At 41.0% G+C, this 17,935-nt stretch overlaps 1 protein-coding gene across 1 annotated transcript in view; it reads left to right on the top strand.

Moving 5' to 3' along the window:
- LOC309545203 (uroplakin-3b-like) overlaps positions 1-8,355 on the top strand; it is a 37,388-nt gene extending 29,033 nt beyond the window's left edge. The window contains exons 5-6 of the mRNA XM_082244341.1: positions 3,460-3,586; positions 8,073-8,355. Of these exons, the coding sequence (XP_082100467.1) occupies positions 3,460-3,586; positions 8,073-8,223 (278 nt within the window). The 3' untranslated portion in view covers positions 8,224-8,355. The remainder of the gene's footprint in view (positions 1-3,459; positions 3,587-8,072) is intronic.
- The last annotated feature ends 9,580 nt before the right edge of the window (positions 8,356-17,935 follow it).

Genomic DNA, 17,935 nt, shown 5'->3' with positions numbered 1-17,935 from the left:
TGCTTCCCCCACCGCCAATCAAAAAGATGAAAAACTGACATGGAAGTAGCCTGGAAAGAAAACAACAGCGGCCAGGAAGAGATATAACCGTCGTACCACTGGAAGATGAAGGTGAGTATTTTAGGGAGTTTACTTCCACTTTCGAGCGGAACTTTACCCATAACTTGATAAAAGGATTATCCTTTGGCAGGGAACATATATTCCACAATAATAATAATGTTACCAAAATTAGTGAGTTCTATAAATTGCCCCCAGCATTGCTCCTGTTTCTTTTGCCAGAGGCTGCCATTTTGCTGAGGCCCGGAGCTCTTGTGCTGCAGTCACCAGATCAGCTTCTAGTGGCTCTGATTTTCAGCACAATGCCAAACATGGAGAGCAACTGAGCATGGGGTAACAGAGACAGAAGTGATATGAATGTATTGGCAACCAATGCTTGCAGCAAAGTGACCTGCCATTTTTCTGATTAGCATAATTACAGTATTTGCTTTCCTTTGCATTATCACAGGGATCGCAAGAACATATCCAGCAACCTTCTAAGAATGTTTTAAACCTTTTTTGGAACATATTGCCAATATACACATCCACGTTAGAATGGTTGACACTAGTTGTAAACACTTATGCATCATACATTTTGCATGCTTTGAAGTACATTTTGTAAAGCATTAGCTCATTTTTGTGAGCTTTTCAGTGGGCATAAATAGTGAAAAATCAAAGACACTTGTTCTGTATTTACATTACACGTATACAAGCTTACTCTGTTGGCATTATTGCTCTTTGTATGCTCTTTTAAATGTTACATTTGATGTGACTGGGGCCCATGTCTTTCAAGCAGTATTAAACTCAAAAATAAACATTATATTGCAGCTTACCAATTCTTATACAGTGCATTCGGAAAGTATTCACATCGCTTCACTTTTTCCACATATTTTATTTTACAGCCTTATTCCAAAATGGATTCAAATTATTATTTTCTTCTTTCCTCAAAATTCTACAAACAACACTACATAATGACAACGTGAAAAAGTTTGTTTGAAGTCCTTGTAAATTTATTAAAAATAAAAAAATGACATAATCACATGTACATAAGTATTTACAGCCTTTGCCATGACACTCAAAATTGAGCTCAGGTGCATTCTGTTTCCACTGACCATTCTTGAGATGTGTCTACAACTTGATTGATGTCCACCTTGGTAAATTCAGTTGTTTGGACATGATTTGGAAAGGCACACACTTGTCTATATAAGGTCCCACAGTTAACAGTGCATGTCAGAGCATAAACCAAGCCATAAGGTCCAAGGAATTGTCTGTAGACCTCTGAGACAGGATTGTATCAATGCACAGATCTGGGGAAGGGTACAGAAAAATATCTGCAGCATTGAAAGTCCAAATGAGCACAGTGACCTCCATCTTCTGTAAATGGAAGAAGTTTGGAACCACCAGGACTCTTCCTAGAGTGGGCCGACCGGCCAAACTGAGCAATCAGGGGAGAAGGGCATTAGTGAGGGAGGGGACCAAGAGGCCAATGGTCACTCTGACAGAGCTCCAGCATTCCTCTGTGGAGAGAGGAGAACCTTCCAGAAGAACGACCATCTCTGCTGCACTCCACCAATCAGGCCTGTATGGTAGAATGGACAGACGGAAGCCACTCCTCAGTTAAAGGCACACAACAGCCTGCTTGGAGTTTGAGCACATGAAGGACTCTCAGACCATGAGAAACAAAATTCTCTGGTCTGATGAAACAAACATTGAACTCTTTGGCCTGATTAGCAAGCATTATGTCTGGAGGAAACCAGGCACTGCTCATCACCTGGCGTATACCATCCCTACAGTGAAGCATGGTGGTGGCAGCATCATGCTGTTGGGATGTTTTTCAGTGGCAGGAACTGGGAGACTAGTCAGGATCGAGGGAAAGATGAATGCAGCAATGTACAAAGACATCCTTGATGACACCTGCTCCAGAGCACTTTGGACCTTAGACAGGGGTCAAGGTTAATTTTCCAACAGGACAAAGACCCTAAGTACACAGCCAAGATAACAAAGGAGTGGCTATGGGACAACTCTGTGAATGTCTTTCAGTGGCCCAGCCAGAGCCCAGACTTGAACCTGACTGAACATCTCTGGAGAGATCTGAAAATGTCTGTGCACCGACGCTCCCCATCCAACCTGATGGAGCTTTAAAGGTCCTGCAAAGAAGAATGGGAGAAACTGCCCAAAAATATATGTGCCAAGCTTGTAGCATCATACTCAATAAGACTTGAGGCTGTAATTGGTGCCAAAGGTGCTTCAACAAAGTATTGAACAAAGGCTGTGAATACTTATGTACATGGGATTATGTATTTTTTATTTTTAATAAATTTGCAAAGATTTCAAACAAACATCTTTCACATTGTCATTATGGGGTATTGTTTGTACAATTTTCAGGAAAATAAGGAATTTAACTAATTTTAAAAAAGGCTATAACATAACAAAAAAAAAAGTGAAGCGCTGTGAATACTTTCCAGATGCACTGTACGTGATGGCAATATTCGTTCTCATTTTTAGGCTTTCTTTCCTTTATCTGCATTTATTGATCTGGCTAGAAAGTCTGTTCTCCTACAGATGTAGCAGTTAAAAAAACATAAGTTCCCTTGGCAGAAATGCTCATATATATAGCGCCTTTTTGAACAACTTTAGGAGAGTTTAACATTTTTTCTGCCAGAAAGCTTCAATTACAAATGGAAACCAGAAGGATGTTTTTCTCCTGCCTCTAAACGCTGAGCTCAAATAATGCCTCTAAATGTCCTAAGGTGCATGAACACATAGGATAACATTGAGCTGCTTCTACAGGCAGAACACAAAACTCATGTAGAAGCAGCGATTTTTAGGCCAATGTGCATGGAGCCTTAGAATATTGAGAAAACACATTTACAATTGACAGGGGTGCCTACAATGATCACCTTATATTTATGTAAAACCTTTTTCCCTTGCTGTAACTGTGTATTTGCAGTTTGCGCTGGCATTTGGCTTCACCTTGTTAGTGTATCTAAATCTTCTAGTACAGCTAACACTCCCCCCAGACTGACAATGCTGCTGTCCAAATATGCCCCTGTGCTCCTTCATCCAGAGTGGGGGCACTCCCAAAAAGGAGGTTTGTTACTGGCCAGATTACCAGGTGAAAACAGAGGGAAAAAAGCTTAAAAAAGAAAATTAATTTGACTATATAGACCTCATCAATACTGCTAAATTCTCATTAATTATATGGTGGATTTGATTCAGATCTTGAGAGAAGCTGGATTGATTTTTCACCAGTCAAACGCCTTGTTTTATTTGAAAAATGAAACCTGAGCAATTAACAGTTCTGTATTAAAAACAACTCCAGATATGAGACTATTTTTTCCAGGTTTCAAGAATCTGCCCAAATGACTTTACTTATATATTTTCCTCATAAAAATACTAAATTCTTTTTTTTTTTTTTTCCAGAGAAAAATTTTCGGGAAAATGTTGAACCTAATGGTCGAAGTGGAGGAATGATTGCGCTAACTTCCATACTTTCTGTTTTACTAGCTATTTTGGCTATAGGCTTAATTGCTGCATTAGCTATTGGAAGGTAAGAAAACATGTTAATGCTTAATCATCCTTTAAATATATCTTATTATTTGAGACATGAGAATATCATTAACGATCCATGGTGATCCTTGTACTAGCACAGGAGCATGTACATTGTCAATGGCTTATGTTGATTGTAGAAATGGTTTAACATGTCCCTGTCCCCTAGCCGGCCCATGGAAATTAAAGTGGAGTTCCACCCAAAAGTGGAAGCTCCGCTTATCTGACTAGCTCCCCCCCCCTGTTTTTGACAGGTACCTGTCCCCACTTCCGGGAGATAGCGCTGCAAATCACTCTGAAGTTTGACCCTTCTCCTCCTTTCCCCGCCACTGTGCCATTCAGAAAGTGCAGCGCGCTTTGCGCATGCCCAATAGGCAACCGGCAGTGAAGCCACAAGGTTTGCCTTACAGACACTGATGGCGGCAGCACCCGAGAGCCGATGGAAACATCGACTGGGGTGCCGACATCGCTGGATTCCAGGACAGGCAAGTGTCCTAATATTAAAAGTCAGCAGCTACAGTATCTGCTTAAGGACCGCTCCATGTACATATACTGCGGCAGGGCGGCCCTTAAGCGCAAAATCACGTGCTTGTACGTTACTCAGGTCTTTGACTCTGGGGTGTGCACGTGCTGCCAGAGCCCCGCTCGTGCTGTCATTGGACAAAGCGGGAGCCAATCAGTGGGTCTGGTGGCTGCGATGGTTCAGAGGAGGGTCAGAACGGCAGTCTTCCTATGTAAACAAGGCAAACCACCATTCTATGAGGGAGGAAAATGAAGATCTTGTGTTTCTGCTAAGCAGAAACACGGATCTCTGTTTTCCTCCAGTCACAGCATTCCCCACACAGTAAGAAAGCACTCCCTAGGAGCGCACTTAACATTTTGATCGCCCTTGATGTTAACCCCTTCACTGCCAGTGTCATTTATAGAGTGACAATGCTTTTTTTTTTAGCACTGATCACTGTATTAGTGTCACTGGTCCCAAAATAGTGTCACTTAGTGTCAGATTAGTCCACCGCAATGTCGCAGTCCAGCTAAAAATTGCTGATCGCTGCCATTACTAGTAAAAACAATAAAAAAAAAAAAAATCCATAAATCTATCCCATAGTTTGTAGGCGCTATAACGTTTGCGTAAACCAGTCAATATAAACTTATTGTAATTTTTTTAATCTCTACAGAAGTCGACAGTGTTGTGGGGCTGATGAATAGAGTCATGTCATGCAGTGGGAGACTCCCAGAAGCATTGAATTCTGAGCAGTCTTCTCGACCATAGTTGATGGGGAGGCAATTGCTATCTATGACTAGCTTAACACCCAGTTGAAACGTCATCACCTATTACTGTAATGCAGTCAGACTGCATTATGAGTAATAACAATGGACGTCTTTTTATTCTAACAGTCCTATTTGCTGCAAAAAAGTAAAGCCCAGTGCACAGTTTTTTTCCATCCAGCAGGCTGAATGACAAAAACATGACAGATCACCATATTATGATGTTGTGCAGATACTTATTTACTATAGAAGATTTGTGGACCAGTTGGAGGATTTTGTCCATCTGTTGGGTCGTAAAAGTCATGCCTAGTTCAGATTCCCAGTGGTGTATAAATGGTGGAGAGGAGTCGTTAGAGGATGCGGTCAGTAAGCCATAAAGGAGTGAAAGAGTATGTCTAGAGGGTTCCCCTTTCTTACAGATTGCTTCAAAGGACATAGGAGTATGCAGGGAATGATCAGATTTCCCAAGAGTCTGTAGATAGTGTCTAAGCTGAATAGTGCTCCAACTGTCTAGAGGTGGGTCAGAGCATATAGATAGGTCAGCCTGAGGGGGAAATCATCTGTGTCACCAAAAATCTATCAGCCGGAATTTCCCTGATGTATAAGGCGTCTGAGGTTCCTATTGTTAAAGCCTGGGGTAAAGTCTGAGTTTCCAATAATAGACGTCATAGGTGAGATCGAAGGGAAGAAGTTGGTAGAGTGAAACACAGATTGAGCTACTCAGATATCATTTCCAATGGTTGGGTGGGTCCGTATCTCAAATAGAGGCTGGGAAGTAAGCCAGGGCAGGTCCCGGAGAGGGATGGAGGTATCTTCGCCCTCCATGGCCACCCACTTCTTTGAACTGCCAGTCCACGATTCCCATGAGATGAATGGCCCGGTGGTACCTGGCAATATCCAGGAGACTGATAGCCCCTCTAGCCCTGGGGCGAGTTAAGAGCTGACAATTTTACCTGGGCGGCTTTTGGGACCATAGAGATTCTGGAAATGTGGAGCGAATAAGTTGGAAGAAAGTTATGGGCACAGGCAAAGGATCTGTGGAAGTATAGTCATTTTCAGAGAGTTGCAATGTCAGAACCATGTCACCATCAGTGTATGCCACTGTTTCAGGTCCCAATTGGTATTTTAAAGCAGGGGTACGAAATTCGCCTTGTAGAAATCTGCGACATCCTTAGTATTCTTGGTGCCCAAGTACATGATTTCTTGGTCTGTCCAGTGAAGAGAAAAATGGTCATGAAGAGGTTGCAGGTCTCAAGGTGAAACCCTTATGTTGAGTGCTGCCGATTTAACAAGATTTATTTTAAACACCTAATTTATACGGAACGCCCTCAGAATTTTGGGCAGAGTTGTGTTCAGGTTTGTTACAAAGAATATTAAGTCGTCAGCAAAGGCCATGATTTTGTGATGGCCTGAGGATTTGATATAGCTGGCAATATCAGGGTTACTTCAGACTGAGCAGAGGAAGAGTTCCACAGTAATGATAAAGACTAACGAAGAGAGAGGGTAGCCCTGTCTTGTGCTGTTGGCAATCTTAAAGAAATCGGACCGCATCTCTTTCACCCTTACCGATGCCAAGTGGTTTGAATAGAGCATATGGTGCCTAGGCAGGGTGGTCGATATGAAAGGCCAGGCCACCCTATCGAAGGCCTTCTCTGTGTCGGTCCAGAGCAATAGAAAGGGGAGCTTTGAGGACCGGGCTGCATGGATGAGATTTAGGACCCTTGTGGTGTTCTCCCTGGACATTCCATTTTAAAGCAAACCTCTAAACATGAAAATTAAAGAGACGATTACATTTCAAAACAGGCACATTGGTGCAACTGTGCTAAACTATTGGTATTTGAAGCCCCCTATCATAGTGGTGGGCCCAACTTGGGATTTGGAGGGTTGAAGTGGGAGGGCTAAACCATAGTAGTCTTGTCACTCTCTGCTTAACAGCATATCCTGGGTTCTGAGAACTTATTGTACTTTTATCAAAAAAGTGCAAGTTATTTGCAGGTTCCTGGTGATTTGTATCTAAAAGTCCATCACTTGGAAAGGCAACATAACTGGGCTAAGAAAAAAATGCATTCCCAGAGTAACAGATATCGAGTTCAGAGCTTTCCAAAAAGTTTCAAATTTGTACCAGACTTCAATTCTATACCATGCTATAATAGTCATGTCAAGAGTTTGGTGTTTCTTTTCTTTAATGTTTCAAATCTGATGTGTTTTCCCTTTCAGTTTACGTCTTTAGCTTAATTGTTATATGTTTGTGACTATTTATAGAACACTACCAACTGGTACTTCAGCCCCTGACTGCTTTTGGGCTTGGACAAGGTCCTTCTGCCTTTATTCTAATCTGACGTGTATTGACTTTAGCTTCTGATCATTTTCTTGCCTGTATTGGCCTAATGGCCTTGCCCCTGATTTTCTTTTTTTATGTGTATTACTTAAGATTTCACTCGTTCTTTTTTATCTACTGTGTATTGCCACTATATTTGTTCCTGCCCATTTGTGCTTTCAACAGCTCTGTTGAAACGAGTCCTTGCAATTTGATGAGAGTAAACTTGCTCCATATGGCAATACTGTATATTTCTGTCTATCTTCCTTGATCCTGCCCTTTATTTCTGCTGAGCTCCTGTCATCAAATTCTTTTAATTCAGGCATACCAAAAACCCTAAAAATGGCCAAGAGTCCCCTGCTAGCTGTGCCAACCCATTTCAAATTTAACTAAATATGATTTTCAGAGTATGCATACCATTTAATATACACCAATTGCAAGGACCGGGGGTTGGTGACAGCAGGCAGTCACAACAATAAAAGGCTCATACGCAGAGAATTCTGATTTAGAGAATGATTTTTCTCTGAACTGAATAAACTGATATTTACCAGAAGGGCTCAGTTTTACAAATTCAGTAAAAAATTACACATTCTGTAACTAGACACTAAGAACAGAACTGATAATGGTACTCCAAAATTGCATTATTTTGATTTTAATGAGTTGATTTAAGCCCACAAAACAGAACTCCATAAGCAATGCTTCAGTATAATTGTCTACATTATAACATATACAGCAACAGGTTCATTCTGCACCTTAATTTAGAGGGACTTATTTATTCTGATGTCTCTGTGGCTTATTTTATTAGCAATATTGTAAAATGTGGGTGTTTACTCTGCAACATTTGTGCAGATATGTTGTTTTGTTGTCGGTATCATAATAATCTTTTTTTTTTTTATTTATTTAGTCGGGACATTTGTTGGAAACAAACACTGGACTACAATGTAGGTATATATGGAAATTTTGATTATTTAACCCGTGGCACCTATAGAACACATTATGAACATTTCAACTCTTCATCTTTTCGTGGAAGAAGACCACTTTCTGAGGACATGTAAACAAAAAAATGTTGTGTTTCTCTATAACTTTACAGTTAATGTGTGTGTTTAGTCACTGTATACTGATTTCATTCTGTTGTGTACATAGAAATGAGAATGAATGTATGCATAATGATTGTAACACAAGTACCCTTCCAAAGTGACTGCTGCATAAATTCTATCATTTTACTCCTAAATGTGACATGATTATCATTAACAATTCATTTGGTTAAAAAGTGGGCTAAGGACTATTGAACAAAAATAGAAGAGCAGAGCAGGACATTTTAGAGCAGACTAGTGCTTTGTTAATGCAGGGCAAAAGTAACAAGTTTGTTTTTATTGTACCCCTCCACAGCATGACTGTCACATGGGTTTATAAAAAGAGCCAAAAAACAATAAGGTGTAGCCACCCTTCTCCTGCGCTTGGTATCCAGACCCCTTGACCACACACTTCACGGGACTGACAACTGGCTTCTCAGATGGCTAAGGTCTTGCTGCCCTTACGGACTGGGGTAGTCCACCGATACTAAAGGCAAAAAAGAACAAAAAAAGGGCGCACGACCTAGCGCATTATCCTCAATAAAAGGATTTATTTAAATAACATAAAAAATGGCTACTCACAGACGTAGATAAAGGTATAGCATATCAAGCTGAATTGCTCAAAAGTCCGTGTTTAGTCCATATGAGCGTCCATGATGAGATGACTGACGCGTTTCGAGGACCAGCCTCTTCCTCAGAGTCACTGTGTCATGACTGTCTCTTTGGTTTAAATAATGATGTAGTGAGGTGGCGACCCAGTCACTGCCCCCAGGTGGGAGTGCCTCCTCCCCCGGGGGGTGTGGCTAGAGCACCACCCACCTTCTCTTGTGACATTATTGGTAATTTGCAGTGGCAAACATCAATCATAAAAATAAAAATAAAATGCAAGTGCTAAAATGGTAATATTATATACGTGAAATAAAAACATATGCATAAGAACAGTGCAACAAAGTCTAAATGAAGAAACACCATGAGCTAATGTTAGAAACAAATAAAAATGCTTTCTCGGTGCACTTAAAATCATTGCGGACATTCCCTGGACTGACAGTAGAGAGCAGCCTATACAAGTGTTATTATTAGGTAGTTACCCCACAATTTTTATATATTACCATTACCATCTATTGTACCTGGTCCAGGCTGTAGACTCATCTATTCATAGTTGTGGTATTCTGCCCTCTCCATATTTTCCCCATGATGGTCTGCCCTCTCCATATTCTCCCTTTTGATGGCTCCATCCTATTAGGGGGGGGGGGGGGGCTTCACACTATGAATAGATGAGTCTACAGCCTGGACCAGGTACAATAGATGGTAATGGTAATATATAAAAATTGTGGGGTAACTACCTAATAATAACACTTGTATAGGCTGCTCTCTACTGTCAGTCCAGGGAATGTCCGCAATGATTTTAAGTGCACCGAGAAAGCATTTTTATTTGTTTCTAACATTAGCTCATGGTGTTTCTTCATTTAGACTTTGTTGCACTGTTCTTATGCATATGTTTTTATTTCACGTATATAATATTACCATTTTAGCACTTGCATTTTATTTTTATTTTTATGATTGATGTTTGCCACTGCAAATTACCAATAATGTCACAAGAGAAGGTGGGTGGTGCTCTAGCCACACCCCCGGGGGAGGAGGCACTCCCACCTGGGGGCAGTGACTGGGTCGCCACCTCACTACATCATTATTTAAACCAAAGAGACAGTCATGACACAGTGACTCTGAGGAAGAGGCTGGTCCTCGAAACGCGTCAGTCATCTCATCATGGACGCTCATATGGACTAAACACGGACTTTTGAGCAATTCAGCTTGATATGCTATACCTTTATCTACGTCTGTGAGTAGCCATTTTTTATGTTATTTAAATAAAGCCTTTTATTGAGGATAATGCGCTAGGTCGGTGCGCCCTTTTTTTGTTCTTTTTTGCGTTTATAAAAAGAGTCCTTAGCCCAGTGTAAGCTGGGAATAGAGTGAATCAGAGCTTACAGTAGCCTTTTTTTTCCCTCTGACAGCTGAACAGAATGGCGGGTCAGTGAAGGAAAGAGGACTATGTGCTGCAACAAAGGCTGTAGCAAATAAAACCTATTGCATTGCCCTGCATGAGCAGAGCACAGGTGTGTTTTGCAAATGCCCTAAATGTCCACGTAGTTGAATCAGGTATTATGTTGAATCAATAGAGTTGATTTACTAGAGAACAGAGAATTTTCATTTTTAAAAGTCAAAATGTATTTAATAATGTAATTTTAATGTACCTTAGTGGAAAAAGTGAAGCTGTAGTCACTTGATTCTAACATATGCAAGGTTAATTCATATTTTTTTATTTCCCTTAACATATTTGGGTAGTCAAAGTGGACATCTTGTTTTTTCAAAGTGAACACCGCTTACTCAGTAAATTAACCCCAGTCCATAACCAAAGTTTGAAGGAAACTTAATCATGAAATTTAAGTGACCCAGAAATGATTGAACCCACAAGATCACCATGATCTGGTAACTAGCACTTTCTGAAGGTCAGCCCTCAAATTTCCTTAGTGACAGATTTCTTTTAACTTCCATCCATTTATTTTTGAAAATAATAATATAGTCATATAATAATCAAATAAAATATTCAGACACAGAACATTGCCGCTGGATTGACATCACTTTCACTCCATTTAACGTGTGTTGATATGCACTAAATGCATTTGAGTTAATGTGTTTTGAAATTCATTTTTTAATGCATTGTGTAGGTGTGCATTTTTTTTCATGGCAGGAGCCAAAATATTTAGTGTGCTGTAATGAGCTGAGCTGTGTTTAAATGCAGCATGTTACATTTTCAACCAGCGCCCAGCAATGCCACCTCCAATATTTATATCACCTTAGATTTGATTAGGCTTTCTACATAAAGAATTGCAATTGTGAGATTGTGTGATCTCTCACAACTGTGAGATTGAGTTATCTCTTTCAATTGTTCAATACCAAAATACCGTATTTTCCGGCGTATAAGACGACTGGGCGTATAAGATGACCCCCCTAATTTTCATATACCAGTAATACTTATACTTAGGTTACCTTGGAGATATTATACTCGGCGTATAAGACGACCCTCCATTTTTGGGGGATTTTTTTGAGGTTCGAAAGATTCAGTGATCTCTTACTATTGCACAATACCACAATGTTTTGCAGTGCAAGGCAAATAGGCCCATACGCACTACAATTCACTGTACTTGAACACGTGTTCTCGTGCATTGCGGTGCATTGTGTTAGGCAGTCCATTTATTTTAAAAGAGCTTAAAACACACGTTAATACACAAAAAATCAGTCCTGCTCTGCTTTTTAAAATGTAGCACACTACAACACACAGAGCAATTGTTTCTGTGCATTGTGGTGCGCTGCAGTTCACTAAATATGTGCTTTGGGGTGCAATTGACAATAAATGGCAACGTAGAGCAACACACACACATACAGTGCATTGCATCACCCATAACTCACATTATAACGCTTGCTATGATGTGTGTTAACGCACATTGTGGTGTGAATGAGTGCTTGGTGTTTATTAATCTCCTCTATAGAATTGAAAGGGAGATTAGTAACCAATTTTTAATTTCCAAGATTTTGGACAATTTACTGCAGTTCAGGTTGGGGCTGTATTAGTGATTTTAGTCTTACAGCTGTGCAACTTTGATCTTATGTTATTGATTATCATATCTGTATCAAAATTGATTAATAAGATTGTTATGTGATTTTTTTTATATACCTATGGTATTAATCTCAGAACGCTAAGGCTACACTGCCTGTTTATTGTTGCTTTGTACAAAATAAAACCTCAAGTAATCATTTATTTTCTTTGCATTATACTAGCTTCCGTACAAGTGCTCCTAAATGAATCTGAAAAAACATAAGCAATTAGTCTGCCAGGATTGCATAAAGCCACGCTATTCTTTCATGCAGCAGAAAGTATCAACAATCATTCCTCTTCCCTTTTGCTCCAAATTCGGAATAGCAATCGATAACTTGCTCAACACCTGAGTTTATTGATATATTACTTTATATCCCTGTGACATGAATCTTGTGATGCTGATCTTTTAACAATCACCCAAAAAATTTCCTGCAGTAGCGCAAAATAACTCTAAATAATTTTTTAGTCTGTGGAGTTTTAAAAAAAAATGGATATTTAACCCAACTTATCCATACAAAATCCAAACTCAAATGGTAAATTGGACAGCAAGAAAGCCCTGAAAAATGTAAAGGCAAAATCTACCTTTGGCAGTTGTCACTGAGATAACTATCCTGATTGGAAGATCTTCTTTCCTCTCTGACAACTATAAGAGGTTTTTTGACTGTTGGGAAAGGATGGAGTTGGGAAGAGACCTCAGGTGTGTGTCATATGTACCAAGTGTGATGAGAGCCAAAAATATTTAGAGCCCATTCACACTAATACGACTTGTCAGCCTGACAAGTCGCGGTCCGTCGCGGTCCCATTGTGTGGTACAGGAACCATTCTAATAGGAGCGACACAAGTCGCTCTGACATAGAAAAAGGTTCCTGTACTACTTCAGGGCGACCTGAAGCGACTTGCATAGACATTCATTCTGTGAAGTCCGTGCAAGTCGCGCCGAAGTCGCGCTGCACGCGACTTCACAGGTCGCCCCCGAAGTCGTGCCGCGTTGGTGTAAACCGGCACTTACGGGGCATGTCTCAAAATAAATCCTTTATTTTGAAATCTTCAGAAGCAAGCCAACACATTTCAAGGATATGATGTGATTCACATCTCTTTCAGGTGCCTCTTGCTGGTTGATGCAGCCAGGAGAACTTTAGAATTTCTATATTTAGAAAACTCAAAAACAGTGTGCTAGCATGCATGAGTATCCAGAGTGGAAAATGCTCCAGCAGAGGGCTGTGCATCAAACTGAAGTGTCACCAGAATTGATGCACAACCATGATTTTCTGAAATAGAAAGCCTAATACAAAAGTATGATTAACTACATAAATCAACCCCAAAGAAGAGGATGCCATTCTATTCCTTACCTAAATGCATAACCCCTACCCTATAAAATGAGCCCTTAATACACTCAACTGTTAATCCTTCACCTGTTCCATAATGTTTAATTTCCCACCCCAACCCTAACCGTCAAACTAAATATAACCTCTATGAGAGGCTTTCACCATTTACCTACCTCACACAACTATTTATTTTTAAAGTGAACCTTTAACACCCTCCCCCCGCCCCAAACACTGAACCCCTATTTTTCTGCATACTCTCATTGTCTTATAACAGGAGCCACCATGTTGAAAGAATGCAGGTCCCACTGCCAAAGCATGTAGAATCAAGATCTAGGGATCCGAAGAAACTGCTTTGGATGAGTACAGTATGCATATTTCAGCAATTGGCTCATAAGTTGATTCTCTGCCATATTATGTGAGCTTTAATGTTTTATAATATGACATGTTGTTTTTAAGTCTGCTTTAGGCTAGGCGTATGTAGGAGAGGTTTAATTCTCTTGTCAATGAGATACGTAAACATTCATGAGATTACAATTTTTTTTTAAAGTATTTTATTTATAAAAAAGTTTTAGACATTGCCATGTAAAGCAAACAATAAAGATTATATATCAACACAACATGCTTCCATTGTATTTAGTGACTGCATGCATTTACACTCAAATAATAGTCTTCTCCCTCTATCTGGAGTATTCCATCCAGTTCTGGTCACCAATCCTCAGGTAGGATGTGTTGGAACTCGAGAGAGTGCAGAGAAGGGCAACAAAACTAATAAGGGGACTGAAGGACCTCAATTACGAGGAACGACTATAAGCACTAAACGTATTCTTCCTGGAGAAGAGACACTTGAGAGGAGACATGATAGCAATATATAAATATCTAAGTGGTGATCCCAGCCTAGTTAGGATACTATTCAATCTCAGGAAGTGAAGACACAGGGCCACACAATGAGATTGGAGGAGAAGTGGTTTAACCTTAAGCTGCGTAGGGGGTTCTTCACTGTCAGGGCGATAAGTATGTATAACTCTCTTCCACAATTTGTGATGTTAGCAGGAAGTGTTGATAGTTTTAAAAACCTCTTGGATCTTAGTGAACACAATATACAGGGATACGATTATTGACATGAACACACACGCAGACTGGATGGACTAGTGTCTTTATTTCCTGCTTTGAAGGGAAAAGAAACAAAACGATCATTCCCTGTATAGAGCCCTGTGTTGTTTGTCAACACAGGGCTCTGGGCTGTGATTCGACACAGCTGATCAGCATGTCCCAGCCATGAGTCGTTGGCTGGGATCTACTGACAAACTCCTGCTGTGTCAAACCACAGGAGAGTAGGCACACAGCCAAAACACAGAAAGAGGCAGCAACGTACAGGTACATCGCCATGCCTGCAGGCGTCGCCCTGTCGCAGAATATGTACTGCAGTGGGTCGGCAAGTGGGTAAACCTGGTTTTGAGCAGCTACTAACCACCCAGATAGAAAGGATAACTTTCCACAAATTTGTGGCAGTGTTGAATTGTAAATCAGTTAACTTGCTGCACATTTTCTGACACTTTTCCAATTTGTAGCAAATTTGCGTGGCAAGTCTCTAGCAAGAGCAAAGTTGCAGTGGTGAGTCTACAGCAAGAGCTCTGTAAGTCTACAGCAAGAAAATTCAGCCACCGTGACCCCTGTGATGGGATGACTATTGCACAAGATAACTGAACCAAAACTTGCAGCAGACTTGCAGAATGTTTGCAAAGAAAGTTGATCTGGAGTCATGCAATGCGGACTTGCTGCAATTGTGCAACAAAGTAGGGAAGCCTGGCAAGTCTAACAATAGCTTAGCAAGTGATTTTCAAACTTGCAGCACAATTACTTGCTATTTGGGCACAACCCACAGACTGTCAGAATTGAACAGGCAGGTTCTACTAGTGTAGATTAGTTTATATTTAGACAGTGTATCATTAATCAGGATGATAATGTCCACCCTTCTATTTTTATTATGATCATTGTTATGGCATTGCATAAAAGGAGTCTGATCAGTTGTTTAGAGCAGGGGGTCTCTCTTTCTAAACAAGGGGCCTGTTTACTGTCCTTCAGACATGGGGGGGGGGGGGGCAAACTGTGGCCAGTGGGAGCAGAAAGCATCCTGGTGCCAGTGGGAGTAAACAATGCCACATCTTTGATGACAGGATTAGTGTCCCATCATTGGTGTCAGTGGGAGGAATAGTGCCCCATTGTTGGTGTCAATGGGAGAAATAGTACCTCATTATTGGTGTCAGTTGGTGAAAGGGTGCCCATCATTGGTATAAGTGGGAGTAATAGTGCAACATCATTGGTACCAGTGGAAGGAATAGTGCCCCATTGTTTGTATCAGTAGGAGGAGTACTGCCCCATCATTGGTGTCAGTGGGAGGAATAGTGCTCCGTCGTTGGTGTCAGTTGGAGAAATAATACTCCAGTGTTAGGGTCAGTAGGAGAAATAGTGTTCCATCACTGATGTCAGTGGGCGGAAGGATACCTTTCATCTGTATCAGTGGAAGGAATAGAGCCCCATTATTGGTACCAGTGGTAGGAATAGAGCCCCATTATTGGTACCAGTGGGAGGAATAGAGCCCCATTATTGGTACCAGTGGAAGGAATAGAGCCCCATTATTAGTACCAGTGGAAGGAATAGAGCCCCATTATTGGTACCAGTGGGAGGAATAGTGCCTCATCATTGGTGTCAGTGGGAGGAAAAAGTTCCCCATTGTTGGTGTCAGTGGCAGGAATTATGCCTCTATCGGTGGTGTTAACAGGAGGAAAAGTGTCCCATTGTTTGCGTCAGTGGGAGAAATAGTGCCCCATTCTTGGTGTCAGTGGGAGGAATTGTTCCCCATCACTGGTGTCAGCAGGTGGAAGGGTGCCCATGACTGCTATTAGTGGGAGGAATAGTGTTCTATTGTTGGTGTTAGTGGCAAGAATTATGCCCACATTGTTGGTATCAGTAGAAGTAATAGTACCCCAAGGGCTGGAAAAAGGCAAGTAAAGGGTTGCAACTGGCCCCCAGGCTGCAGTTTAGAAATCATTGGTATAGATAATATTACCGAAAGTGCAGTAGTGTGTTATTATAGCAAACAAATAGATTTGTGGATGCTGAGGTAGATTATATCCAAGAGTTAAGTTGCCCATACACAGCTTGAATTTCTGAAAATTCAGCATCTCCAGCAGTTGTTACTGACAAGTTTTGTCGAGCTGGGTGGTACCAACATTCAAGTTGTGTATGGTAGGCTTATGCTCCACTGTTGACACTATGGGGTTGATTTACTAAAGGCAATTAGACTGTGCACCTTGCAAAGTGCAGTTATACTCTACAAGTGTAGTTGCTCCAGAGCTTAGTAAATATGGTAAGGCTTCACTTTGGAAAGAAAACCCAATCACATGCAAGGACAAAAATGAATATTGCTTGCACATGATTGGATGATGGAAGTCAGCAGAGCTTCTGCTCATTTACTAAGCTCTGGAGCAACTGCACTTGCAAAGTGCACAGCCTTTTTCCTTTTAGTAAATCAACCCCTACGTGTTGTTAAACAAATGGCCACTTCACCTGCTGCATGCTTGTCCTGGCTCAGTGAAAAATCATGCAGTACATTTTATTAGCACGTTAAAATGTATATTTTAGGCCTGAAGATTTCTTCAAACCTAACCCACCCCAACATTTTTTTGGGGTTTCAGTGATCTTTTCCTGCTCTCTTAATGCTGAGACGCACCATGGAGGTCACTGGCACCCAGGTGGCACTGGTAAGCCTGGGACACATGGCGGGAGTGAGTTATGAGGGGTATGGCAAATTAATAGATTTGGAAGTGATTGCTTTTACAGCCACCAAAATCACTTCCCCAAGAAAGCTGACAGCTGGCTCTGAAAGTGTAAACAAACTCCTGGCTCTTAATGCTGTGGGGAATCTGTTTACAAGTCGGTTCTGATGCCGACGTATATCTTGTGTCAACGGCAGCAAAAGGTTTAAAGGTAAACAGCCACGAAGCTGAGATTCCAGAAACATTATGCCCTCAACCAATGCATTGTTACGGTCTTTACAGCCAATATACAGTGCCTAGCCTCAGATGATATGCAGAGATGAAACAAATCCTCCCACATAAGTTGTATCTGTTTATCTGCAGCAATCTCTTCTCTACACCTGTATAAATCAAGAATTTACACAGTTTTTCTGAGCTTCCAGAAGCAGGGGATGGGGATCTGACAACACATTTTGCACAGCTTGGGGTAGCCTGAGACCTGAGTGAAGGAAAGGGACATAACCCCCTGTACATTATCTCAAAGGGAACCATGAATAGCTAAGTCTGTCAATCACAGGCTACGCATTGGAGCTCTTCTCCTCTGTCCCTCTCACCCCCTTGGAGTCAGACCTGAGTGGAGGAAAGGGACATAACCCCCTCTACATTATCTCAAAGGGAACCATGAATAGCTAAGGCTGTCAATCACAGGCTACGCATTGGAGCTCTTCTCCTCTGTCCCCCTCAACCCCTTGGAGTCAGAACAGCCTGTCAGAAATGACTCATTCAGATAGCAGAGGAATGAGACTGCAATGCTTTGGATTGAGGCAAGTACACACTATAAAGGGATATGCTTTGTTCATTATTTTACAACCACTTTAACACACAGAATCACTTTCTGTGACAAATCTACAGGTAAAAGCCGTGTGGCAGTCTTCTCAACAAAGATACAAAGACAA

The sequence above is a fragment of the Pelophylax lessonae genome, assembly GCF_965119305.1.
Source record: "Pelophylax lessonae genome assembly, chromosome: 2".
Classification (NCBI taxonomy): Eukaryota; Metazoa; Chordata; class Amphibia; order Anura; family Ranidae; genus Pelophylax; species Pelophylax lessonae.
The sequence above is the reverse complement of the archived record's forward strand: the minus strand, read 5'-3'. Positions and strand labels throughout refer to the sequence as shown.